The sequence below is a fragment of the Mus caroli genome, unplaced genomic scaffold, assembly GCF_978045245.1.
Source record: "Mus caroli unplaced genomic scaffold, Mus_caroli_1 scaffold_2, whole genome shotgun sequence".
Classification (NCBI taxonomy): Eukaryota; Metazoa; Chordata; class Mammalia; order Rodentia; family Muridae; genus Mus; species Mus caroli.
The window spans coordinates 139,588,193-139,601,036 of record NW_028227257.1 but is presented as its reverse complement, the minus strand read 5'-3'; the positions used below and the strand labels follow the sequence as shown (position 1 = coordinate 139,601,036).

The 12,844-nt window shown below is 37.8% G+C and overlaps 1 protein-coding gene across 3 annotated transcripts in view; it reads right to left on the bottom strand.

The window, feature by feature from the left end:
* The window catches only part of Lrp1b (LDL receptor related protein 1B), a 2,026,300-nt gene that overhangs the window by 708,842 nt on the left and 1,304,614 nt on the right, over window positions 1-12,844 (bottom strand). For all 3 annotated transcript variants that reach the window (XM_021181392.3, XM_029472167.2, XM_029472172.2), the window contains exon 24: window positions 4,020-4,217. In XM_021181392.3, the coding sequence (XP_021037051.1) occupies window positions 4,020-4,217 (198 nt within the window). The remainder of the gene's footprint in view (window positions 1-4,019; window positions 4,218-12,844) is intronic.

Sequence of the window (12,844 nt, the reverse complement as noted above, 5' to 3'; positions counted from 1 at the left end):
AGATACTCTATCCAAATTATTCTATGAAGCCACAATTACTCTGATACCTAAACCACACAAAGATCCAACAAAAATAGAACTTCAGACCAATTTCCCCTATGAATGTCATAAGCACTTGCAAAAGTACTCAGTAAAATTCTTGCAAACTGAACTAAATAACACATAAAAAAAGATCACCAATCATGATCAAGTAGGCTTCATCCCAGGGATGCAGAGATGGTTCAATATACAGAAATCCATCAATGTAATCCTCTATAAAAACAAACGCAAAGGAAAATAAAACACATTATAATCTCATTAGATGCTGAGAAAACATTTGACAAAATCCAACACCCATTCACGATAAAAAGTCTTGGAACGATCAGGGATTCAAGGCCCATACCTAAACATAGTAAAAGCAATATTCAGCAAACCAGTAGCCAACATCAAACTAAATGGAGAGAAACTTGAAGCAATCCCACTAAAATCAGGAACTAGACAAGGCTGCTCACTCTCTCCCTACCAATTCAATATAGTACCTGAAATCCAAGCCAGAGGAATTAGACAACAAAAGGAGATCAAAGCGATACAGATTGGAAAGGAAGAAGTCAAAATATCACTATTTGCAGATGATATGATAGTATATATAAGTGACCCTAAAAATTCCACCAGAGAACTCCTAAACTTGGTAAACAACTTCAGTGAAGTAAATGGATATAGAATTAACTCAAACAAATCCGTGGTCTTTCTCTACACATAGTATAAAGAGGCTGAGAAGGAAATTAGGAAATTTCTTAACAATAGTCACAAATAATAGAAAATACCTCGGTGTGACTTTAACTAAGCAAGTGAACAATCCATATGATCGTTTTTCAAGTTTTTGAAGAAGGAAATCGAAGAAGATCTCAGAAGATGAAAAGATCTCACATGCTCATGGATTGGCAGGATTAATAGAGTAAAACTGGCCATCTTGATGAAAGTTATCTACAGATTCAATGCAATCCCCACTAAAATTCCAAATCAATTCTTCACATAGTTAGAAAGGGCAATTTGCAAATTAATCTGGAATAACATAAAACTTAGGATAGCAAAAACTATTCTCAACAATAAAAGAACCTCTGGTGGAATTATCATCCCTGACCTTGAGCTGTACTACAGAACAATTGTGATAAAAACTGCATGGTACTGGTAGAGTGATAGACATATAGATCAATAGAATAAAATTAAAGACCCAGAAATAAACTCACACACCTGTGGTTATTTGATCTTTGACAAAGGAGCTAAAACCATCTAGTGGAAAAAAGATAGCATTTTCAACAAATGGTGCTGACTCAACTGGCAGTTAGCATGTAGAAGGATTAATCCATTCTTATCTCCTTGTATAAAGCTCAAATCTAAGTGGATCAAGGAACTCCACATAAAACCAGAGACACTGAAACTTACAGAGGAGAAAGTGGGGAAGAGCCTTGAAGATATGGGCACAGAGGAAAAATTCCAGAACAGAACACCAATGGCTTGAACTGTAAGATCAAGAAGTAACAAATGGGACCACAGAAAACTGCAAAGTTTCTATAAGGCAAAGGACACCATCAATAAGACCAAAAGGAAACCAACAGTTTGGTAAAAGATATTTACCAATTCTAAATCTGATAGAGTGCTATTATACAATATATACAATGAACTGAAGAAGTTAGACTCCAGAATTCAAAATAACTGTATTTAAAATGGGGTTCAGAGCTAAACAAAGAATTCTCAACTGGGGAATAACGAATGGCTGAGAAGCACCTAAAAAAAAAAATGTTCAACATCCTTAGTCATCAGGGAAATGCAAATCAAAACAACCCTAAGATTCCACCTCACACCAGTCAGAATGGCTAAGATAAAAACTCAGGTGACAGCAGAAGCTAGTAAGGATGTGGAGAAAGAGGAACACTCCTCAATTGCTGTTGTGATTACAAGCTGGTAAAACCACTCTGTAAATCAGTTTGCTGGTTCCTCAGAAAATTGGACATAGGACTATGGGAGGATCCAGCAATACCACTTCTCGGCATATACTCCAACATATAACAAGGACTCATGCTCCACTATGTTCATAGCAGCCTTATTTATAATAGCCATAAGCTTGAAAGAACCCAGATGTCTCTCAACAGAGGAATGGATACAGAAAATGTGGTACATTTACACAGTAGAGTACTGTGCAGCTATTAAAAACAATGAATTTATGAAATTCTTAGACAAGTGGATGGATCTGGAGGATATCCTAAGTGAGGTAACCCAATCTCAAAAGAACTCACATTATATGCACTCACTGATAAGTGGATATTAGCAAGATACAATTCACAAAACACATGAAACTCAACAGGAAGGAAGACCAATGTGTGGATACTTAAATGATTCTTAGAAGGGGAACAAAACACCCATGGAAGGAGTTACAGAGACAAAGTGTGAAGCAGAGACTGAAGGAATGACCATCCAGAGACTGCCCCACCTGGGGATCCATCCCATATACAATCACCAAACCCAGACACTATTGTGGATGCCAAAAAGTGCTTACTGACAGGAGCCTGATATAGCTGTCTCCTGAGAGTCTCTGCCAGTGCCTGATGAATACAGAAATGGATGCTCACAGCAATCCATTTGACAGAGCACAGGGTCCCCAATTCAGGAGCTAGAGAAATGGTCCTAGGAGCTAAAGGGGTTTGCAGCCCATAGGAGGGTCAGCAATATGAACTAACCAGTATATCCAAAGCTAACTGGGACTAAACCACCAAACCAACGAAAACACATTGTGGGACTCATGGCTCTATCTGCATATGTAGTAGAGGATGGCCTTGTCTGTCATCAGTGGGAGGACAGGCCCTTGGTCCTGTGAAGGATATATGCCCCAGTATAGGGGACTCCCAGGGTCAGTAAGCAGGAGCGGGTGGGTTGGTGATTGGGAGAGGGGGTAGGGATAGGGGTTTTAGGAGGGGAAACTAGAAAGAGGATAACATTTGAAATGTATATAAAGAAAATATCCAATCAAAAAAAGAGAATGGGACAACTTAATTAAGAGGCTGTCCTTCAAAGGGAGAGAAGTAAGGAGAAAATATTTATGTGAATTAACATGCACTGTGCATAATCATTACTTCTATTTTCTGTCTTTGGTTAAACATCATAGTTAATCTCAGCATTTTCACATATATCCTCAGCCAACTTAAGCCCTAAGTCTTCCCTGGGTCATGAGATAGGTAGCAGGTCAAAAAGATGCAGTTAATAGGGAAAATTGTTAGCATGGGCTACATAAATATCAACAGTTGGAAACTGCCAGATTTCATCTTTGTACTTAAACAACAAACAAAACCCAATCATTTTTACACCCTTTTCTAATGCTATACTTCATGACACTGTCAGAATTTTTCATTATAAACTTTAAGTAGTTAAAAACCTCGTTCTCTAAAATTTCTATTTTTATTTACTACATGAAGATACAGGAGATACTTTCCATATTTTAAGTAGAAAGTACAGAACAATATGAATTTTGATATTTCAATGGTGATTTCAAGAGAAATTGATAATTTGATAGCAGTTACAAATGTAAAGCCACAAAATAAATTAAAAGGGAAACACCATATACCTTTAGTTAAAACAATACATGTTGTTCACTAGACAAAAGAAATAAGTTTATTATGGCAAAATACAGTTCATATATTTGAAAATATATTTTAATTGCATTGAAATGTGTTAACCAAATAAAAATTAGCTACTTTAACTCTCAAATCAGATTACTAGTAAGTACAAACCAATCTATTCTTTACCTGATAGGAGACAAATTTTCTTCTCCAAAATTTTCTGGAAAACTCAATAAAAGACAATAAATGAGCAGTCTTGGTCTGACCACTTCTCTTCTCTAGCATATATTTACATATGTACATCTCTTTGATGTTTACACATACAAAGATAACTCACAGTAAAAACTGAATCATAAATTTTTTCTGATGCTGTATATTGCTATTTGAAGCTAACTTCATCATCGAGTGAAAGTGTAATCATACACATACCGCCACTCTCTGACAGCTTGCCCCTGTATATTCTGTCTTCCACAACATCTGTCCAATAAAGTAAACTTTGATTGAAGTGAAAATCAAGTGCTATGGTATTTCTCAGGCCAGGAACAAGTAGGCTGTAGTCTCCTTTATGCAGATCGATCCTTCGAATTTCATGGCGTATAGAAAAGATGATGAATGCCTCAAAAGAATCTGCAATTAAAATGTACTTTAGTAGAATTAAGAAAATAAATTAAAATGTACTTTAGTAGAATTAAGAAAACAAATCCACTTTGTACAAGTTAAGTCAAATGCTATAAAGTCAACTTGTTAACTTTCTAATTGGATGTAAGGCCCACTTCATTAAAACAAAATGATACCAGTCATTGTTAAAAGTGCTTTGTACTTATAGCCAGTTAAGCCATAAGTCTTAAAGGAAAGTACCTGGTTCTATTATTCTGTTGAATAGACATACCAAAATGATTTCTAATGACTTATTGCTATACCCATACATCAGAGAATCTCTAAACCTGTTTCATAGAAGCTCAGACATACCAATTACACAGAGACCCCCACAAAATTTGGAAATGAGTGGAGAATAAGAGATTGTGAAGTATTCAGCAATAAGTGAAAAGACTCATTACATGCTTCCCTACATATCTTGAGTATCATTGCAGAGGAAGGGTCACCAAGATGATAAGAGTTAGATGTGGTTGATAAAATTAAGGGAACAATGTTTACCCAAACACAATAGAGCAGTTGTACATATGAAGCCATAGCAATTGTTCCAGGATGTGAAAGACCTCAAAAAACTTCAGGAAAATAACGACAGCATAGATGAGAAAAGGTAAGCATGAAGCTCTAGCTGAGGTAAAGGAAAATAAGTTATCTTTAAGGACATAGCCACTGGTAGGTTGACTGCATGTTAAGACAAATCCCAATCCTAGGACTAGCTGGACAATACAAACTAGACTTGATGAGGAAGAAAGGAAGGGGAGGGGAGGGGAGGGGAGGGGAGGGGAGGGGAGGGGAGGGGAGGGGAGGGGAGGGGAGGGGAGGGGAGGGGAGGGGAGGGGAGAGAAAGAAGAAAGAAGGAAAAATCTCAAAGTTGGGTAAAACAGGATGGGAGGTGGAGAAGATTAGGGAGCAATTGGGGATGGAAGTTCAAATATATCCAAAGAATTAATAAAACACATATATTGATTTTGGAATTCTAACACCAAAGAAGCAATTTCTAGTTACTTTGAAACTTTAGATTTCTATTCAGTTATACAAGGTACAAGTGTGCTTTTTCTTCTTGAATTTGCATACGCTTGAGGAAAACATTTGATGAAAAAATATAGGAAGAGTTTGTGTGTGTGTGTGTGTGTGAGTGTGTGTACATTTCTAGAAGAAAGACAGGAACAAAAAAAAAAAAAGGAGCAGACACTGTAGGAAGGGTCATCCAGAGACCACCATTCCTAGGAATCCATCCTGTCTGCATACACCAAACCCCTACACTGCTGCTGTTGCCAAGAGGTGCTGACTGACAGGAACCTGCTGTGGCTGTTCCTTAGGAGGTTCTGCCAGCAACTGATCAATGAAAACGTGAATTCTTGAAGCTATCTATCAGACTGAGCTCAGGGGACCACAGTGGGAAACCTGGCAGAAGGGCTACAAGAGCAGAGGGGGATTGCAACCCCATAGGAAGAACAATATTGTCGGGACCAACCTCCCAGTGCTCTTAGAGACTAAACCACCAAATCAAGGAGTGTACAGGGTGGGATCTGTGGCTTCAGATTCATATGTAGTAGAGAATGGTCTTGTCTGACATCAGTGGGGTGGGGAGAGGCCCTTGGTTCTGTGGAGGGTGATGCTGAAGCGATAGGGTGGGAGAGGGTGAGTGGGTCGGGGAGCAGACTCATATAGGCAAAGGGGAAGGGGGCAGAGGGCAGATGTGGGATGGGGGTTTTGTGGAGGGGTAACTTGGAAGTGGGATATCATTTGAGATGTAAACAAATAAAATGATTAATTAAAAAAACACTAAATATACAGTGCAAAGATAGTATATTAAAAACTACAGGAGAAATAAGTACTCTATAATGGAAAATCAATCAGAATAATAATTTATTTCTTGAAAGAAACTTTGAAAGCCAGATGAGACAAGAACAAAATATTTCAAGTTCTAAATGAACTTGACTGCCAATATAGAACACTGTACAAAACTAAGGAGAAAAAAAATCTTTGAATAATACAGACAGCCTAAAAGGTATTCTATCTAGAAGATTAAACTCAAAGAAAATTTAGAAAGCCATACCTTGGGCTGCAGGAATTTTAAGCATTAAAAATGAACTGATAGAAAAAAACTCTGAAATTCCTAAAATGAAAAGTATTATTGAGATCACAAACAGTAACAAAAATCAACAATATAATGCTGCAAACAATGTATATCTTTCAGAAATAACTTCAAATATTAATGGCCTCACATTTTCAAGACAAAGACTGGATGAAGAAATTAAGAGACTAATTGAATAAGTCAAGAAATAGAATCCATCTACCTATTGTCTGCAGAAATCATGTCATAGAATTAAAGATACGTGGTCTTCTAGTGAAAGCATAGGCCAAAATACTCCACCAAAGGGTATTACAAAGCAAGCAGCCATCGGTGTGCTAATACTTGACAAAAATAAATTTCAAACTAAAACTAATAAAAGTAGAGAAGAACACTTTGCCCTAATTAAGGAATCGATTTAAAAAGAATATATTGTTCTAACATATATGTATAAAATGTTAGTGTACACAATTTTATAAAAAATATTACTGGAATTAAAGACAAAATGTAACATGCACAGATAAGTAGTAGCTGATACTGATTTTTCACTTTTTCTAATAAACAGTTTATCTGGACAAAAATAATGGAGAAACATAAGAATCCATATATAGTTGATACCATATGTCATGTAAATTCAAAAGATATCTATAGGATATTCTTTCAAACACACAAAAAACATACACTCTACCCAGAAGCCAATGGAATCTGGCTTCAAACTATATAATAGAATAGACTTCACCTAGTATACAATACAAGTCATCAAGTCAAGAAAGACTAAAATAATTATTTGGCCATAGTGCACTAAAACTTAAAATTGACAGTAAAGAAATCTTTTGTAGTAAACATGTGCATGGAGATTTAAAAAAATTAATGGCTGAATAATTAATGGGTCAAAGAATAAATCGAGAAAAAAATCACAACAACAATAAATTTCTATCTCACTTTAAAGGCAGTCCTGTTAGGGACATTTATAGCTCTAAATGCATTAAGTGGTTTTTTGGTTTGCTTTTTGTTTTGTTTTGTGGTTTTTCGAGACAGGGTTTCTCTGCTTAGCCCTGGCTATCTTTGAATTCACTCTGTAGACCAGGCTGGCCTCTAACTCAGAAATCCACCTGCCTCTGCCTCCCAAGTGCTGGGATTAAAGGCATGTGCTATCACGCACAGCTCTCTAAATTCATATGTTAAAAAAATTACAAATAAGTGACATATTGATATAACTCAAAAATTTGAAAATACAACAAACCAAATTCATACCCAGTCCACAGCCAGAAATAATGAATATCTGACACAGAAAATATGAAGATATTTTGGTATTTTCATAAAGAATAACAAACATATCAAAAGTCATGTATGAGAAACCCACAGCTAACATCTTATATGGAGAATATTTTGAAGGAATTCCATTAACATCAGAAATGAGACAGAAAGTTTTTATCTTTCCCCTCTTTTTTATTATTATGCCCAAAGCACTAGCTGGACTGGTAAGTCAAGAATTGGAAATTACAGGGATGCAAACTAGAATAGAAGTCAAATTTATCTCTATTTCCACATCATATAAGATTGCATGTTAGAGATATCAGAAATTCTATCAGAAAAATGTAAAACAAGATCAATAGTTTCAACAACATGGCAGGATGCAGCATCAAATTGCTTCAATTAATTTATTCTCTATATAGCAATAAGAAACACACACACACAAACAGAAAGAGAGAGAAAGAACTCATGAATATACTCCTATTCATAATAAGCTCAAGGAAAATAAAATATATAGGAATAAATTTAGTCAATGGAATAACAGAACTTTGCAGTGAAATTCCTAAAGAAATAGGGAAAAAAAGGTGGGAAAATAATAGGATATCCCATGCATATGGATTAACTAAATTAATCATGTAAAGATAACTGTTATTTCAAAACCATTCATAAACTCACTGAAATCTTAATTAAAATCTTAATTTCATTCTTTACTGAAATTAAAGAATAACTACCCTAAAATTAATATGGAGCCAGTGCTGCATGCTAAGCCCCAGGTAGGGTCCTCTCTGCAAGGAAGCCAGGGGGAAAGAGCATTGGTTGGCAGGGGCAAGACTTTGCCTTGTGAGAGGTCAAGATAGCTTCTATAATGTTTATCTGTTTTGACTAAATTACTTTGAAGACATAAGCTGCAGACTTCTGAGTGAATTAACACCTACTGCTTAAGCAGTGGGAGACTAAGCAAAGGATTAATTGGTAGTGCTCCCTACTCTCTTGCTAAGAATCCTGGGCTCTCTTGCTAGGTAGAAGTAAAGATTGTAGCAATAAAATTTTATTGACGAGAAGAGAGTCATGCTTACAGAATGAAGCATCCTTACATAGGCAAGCTGCATAGAAACTGGAAGAACTCACCCATTCTGCAGGAAAACTAAGCTTCAACACTTTCATTGCTAAATTAATTTTTTAAAAACTCTGTCTCATTGTAAGAAATTGGGAACAACACAACCATGGAAGGAGTTACAGAGACAAAGTTTGGAGCTGAGATGAAAGGATGGACCATCTAGAGACTGCCATATCCAGGGATCCATCCCATAATCAGCTTCCAAATGCTGACACCATTGCATACACTAGCAAGATTTTGCTGAAAGGACCCAGATATAGCTGTCTCTTGTGAGACTATGCTGGGGCCTGGCAAACACAGAAGTGGATGCTCACAGTCAGCTAGTGAATGGATCACAGGGCCCCCAATGGAGGAGCTAGAGAAAGTACTCAAGGAGCTGAAGGGATCTGCAATCCTATAGGTGGAACAGCATATGAACTAACCAATACCCCGCCCCCCCCCCAATCTTGTGTTTCTAGCTGCATATGAATCAGAAGATGGCCTAGTTGGCCATCAGTGGAAAGAGAGGCCCATTGGTAGTGCAAACTTTATATGCCTCAGTACAGGGGGACGCCAGGGCCAAGAAGTGGGAGTGGGTGGGTAGGGGAGTGGGTGGGGGAGTGTGTGGGGGACTTTTGGGATAGCATTGGAAATGTAAATGAAATAAATACCCAATAAAAAAAAAAAAAGAAATGCCTGCCTGCTGCTTTCTGCTCTCCCTGCATCTTCTATTCTTAGTCTGTCCTCTTCTACCTACTTAACTCTGCTCTCTTCTTTTTCTATCCTCTTCTGCTCACCTCCTCATCTCTGTAAAGCTATTTTGCTTCTACTCTCTTTCTCTCTATTCTTCTTTTGCTCCCAGTTAATGTCATCCTTCTTAGGCAATGTACTTTTTCAGGACATAGGGTAATATGGTAATTCAAATGTCAGAAGTTCACAACAAGTTCAAACATAAATTCACATCAGAAATTGAATAAAAAGTTTACAACAGAGATGTTTACACGTGTTTCCATTGAGATTACTTATCTAAGTAGACATACATTATCATAAGATAGCTCCATAGGTCCATTGAGAGTCCAAACAATAATTCTTATGTCTAAATTAACATAGAAGTTTTATATTGATAAAACAAGCCTATCTTCTGTCCTTTCACCTACAATAAATCATTCATTTCTTTTACAACCTTTACTTGACAGTTTTATGGTCTAAAAGAATGTATCAAGAGCTCCGGGGTACTGGTTAATTCATAATGTTGTTGCACCTATGGGTTGCAGATCAAGATGGCCTAGTCTGCCATCACTGGAAAGAGAGGCCCATTGGACACGCAAACTTTATATACCCCAGTACAGCGGAACTCCAGGGCCAAAAAAAATGGGAATGGGTGGGTAGGAAAGTGGGGGGGAGGGTATGGGGGACTTTTGGGATAGCATTAGAAATGTAATTGAGGAAAATACGTAATAAAAAAATTAAAAAAAAAAAAACATAAATTAGAGGCAGGTGGATCTCTGAGTTTGAGGCCAGCATGGTCTACAGAGTGAGTTCCAGGACAGCCAGGGCCACACAGATAAACTCTGTCTCAGAGCTGGGGAGTGGGGTAGAGTGAAAGTCTACTATGTAAAGAACCAAAGATACAGAAAATAATTATCCAGAATAAGCTGTAATTACTATTACGTTTGAATGAAAATTCTCAATGCTGAAAAAAAAATAATGTATTCTTAAATTGTAATTCTGTATATCTGCTTTCTATCTCAGCACAATTTACACATGACATGTGAAGACTGCCAGAGTTCTAATTGCAGCTTTTATATTATAAAGGACTGTAATAGAAGTCTTTATTATAAAGAGCTTAATGATTATAGTATAAATTTAGTAATTATTATAGAAGTATCATTAGAAATTAAGAAATCATTCATTTGTCTGTATAATAACACTACAAGACAGTACATCTTCATTGATCTATAGAAAATGTGCCCAATAGAGTGGGGAAATGTCCAGGGATTATTATATTAATTTAATAATGACAAGAAAAGGATAAAATAGTAGGAATCAAATCCTGAGATGTTGACAGTTGGTCCTTGTGATGGTTTGTATATCCTTGGACCAGGGAGTGGCACCATCTGAAGGTGTGGCCTTGTTGGAATGGGTGTGACCTGGTTGGAATGGGTGAGTCACTGTGGGTGTGGGTATAAGATCCTCACCCTAGTTGCCTGGAAGTCACTCTTCCACTAGCAGCCTTTGGATGAAGATATAGAACTCTCAACTCTCAGCTTCCTGCACCATGCCTGCCTGGATACTGCCTCCCCTACCTTGATGATAATGGACTGAACCTCTGAACCTGTAAGCCAGCCCCAATTAAATGTTGTATTATTTTTTATAAGACTTGCCTTGGTCATGGTGTCTGTTCACAGCAGTAAAACCCTGACTAATACAGAAGTTGATACTGGGAGTGGGGTATTGCTGTGATAGGCCTGACCATGCTTTTATTTGAAAGAATGTGGATTTGGGGACTTTGGATTTGGAAAGCAGTGGAATGCTTTGAATGGGGCTTAATTGGTCATCCTAGTAGGAATATGGAAGACTTTGTTGCTGGGAGTGATTTGAACTGTATTGACCTGGCCCAAGAGATTTCAAAGGAGAAGAATTTCAGAATGTGGCATGAAGACTGTTTTTGTGGTATTTTGGTGAAGAATGTGTCTTCTTTTTGCCCTTGTCTGAAAAGTCTGCCTGAAGCTAAGGTGAAGAGACTCAAATTAATTGCATTGTCAAAGGAAGTTTCAAAAAAGCCCAGCAGAGACTTTGTTCTCTGGTTAAGTCTTATGAAGAGAAGTTTGAACAAGCATAGCAAGCTTAGAAAGGAAAAATATAAAATATATGGTTCAAGTATTAAGGGGGTACTAGGAAGTGAAATGGAGCAAAATCTTGTGTTCTAGGAGAAACAGATTAAGGGAGTGGGACCTTGGGCAAGATTCTACCCAGCTTAATTAGATCCAGGCATGGTGATACACACCTTTAATCCCATGAGACAAGCATGCTGATCTCTGCATTCAGGGTCAATCTACAGAGCAAGAACCAAGATAGCCAAGCTTAGGCAGTGAAGGATTTAGAAAACATAAAGCCAGTGCTAATGTAATAGTACAAGGGGATCGTGTTCTAGATCCTGTAAGCAGCAGAACTTGGCAGCTTCAGCCATGTGGCTCCAGCTCTAGAGTTAAGAATGGAAGGAACTACTGGGAAAATTGATGCTGGTTAGCTGGAGCTAAGGAATTAGCAGTGATTCGGCCATCACTGGAAAGAGAGGCCCATTGGACATGCAAACTTTATATGCCCCATTACAGGGGAATTCCAGGGCTAAAAAAATGGGAATGGGTGGGTAGGGAAGTGGGGGGGAGGGTATGGGGGACTTTTGGGATAGCATTGGAAATGTAATTGAGGAAAAGATGTAACAAAAAAAAATATATATATATAAAAAAAGAAGAGACCAGCATCATTGAGGTGAAATCTTCTGGAAATTGTTTTCTGGAAGCACAAAGAAGCTGTGTTCCTTAGATACCCAAGGTTGTACCTCATGATGTGGCTTGACTTGGTAATGTGTAAGAGTCACTCAGGTGGTACTGCTTGTGAAGGAATGAAGGGATCTTAGAGAGAAGCTGAAGCTTAGCACTGTGAGAGGCCAGGGAAGGCCAATGAAGAAGGTGAAGCCTTAGCTGTGGTTGATGGCCCAAGACTGAAGGGGTCATGCAAAGGATTTGAGGCTTGGCACCCTGAAGAGAGCCTATGAGAGGCTATTGGTGAAGCCTAGTTGGAGTGGAACACCCCAGTGTATTGGAGATGTCAGTACCATGGGATGATCACCAAGAACAGCAGCCGTAATGGAGTGGATCAACCTGAGCTTAGAGTGCTACAGAGTGCAGAGATGGAAAAGTGATGCCAGCCCTTAGGAGGAGTCCAAAAGATCAAGTGGAATCCCAAACACTGAAACAAGAAGCTGTAACATTGAAATTTCCTTGGAGACTCAAAGATGTTAAAGATGCCAGAGCCATGGGATACATGCTAAGGAAAGCTGCTAATAGGGAGTGGAACCAGCCCAGGAGAAAGCAGTTTGTTGCAGTCAAAAAAGATGAAAAAGGAGTGGAGATCTGAAGACCACTTTGACATCAGCCATGGAGATGCAGAGTTTGG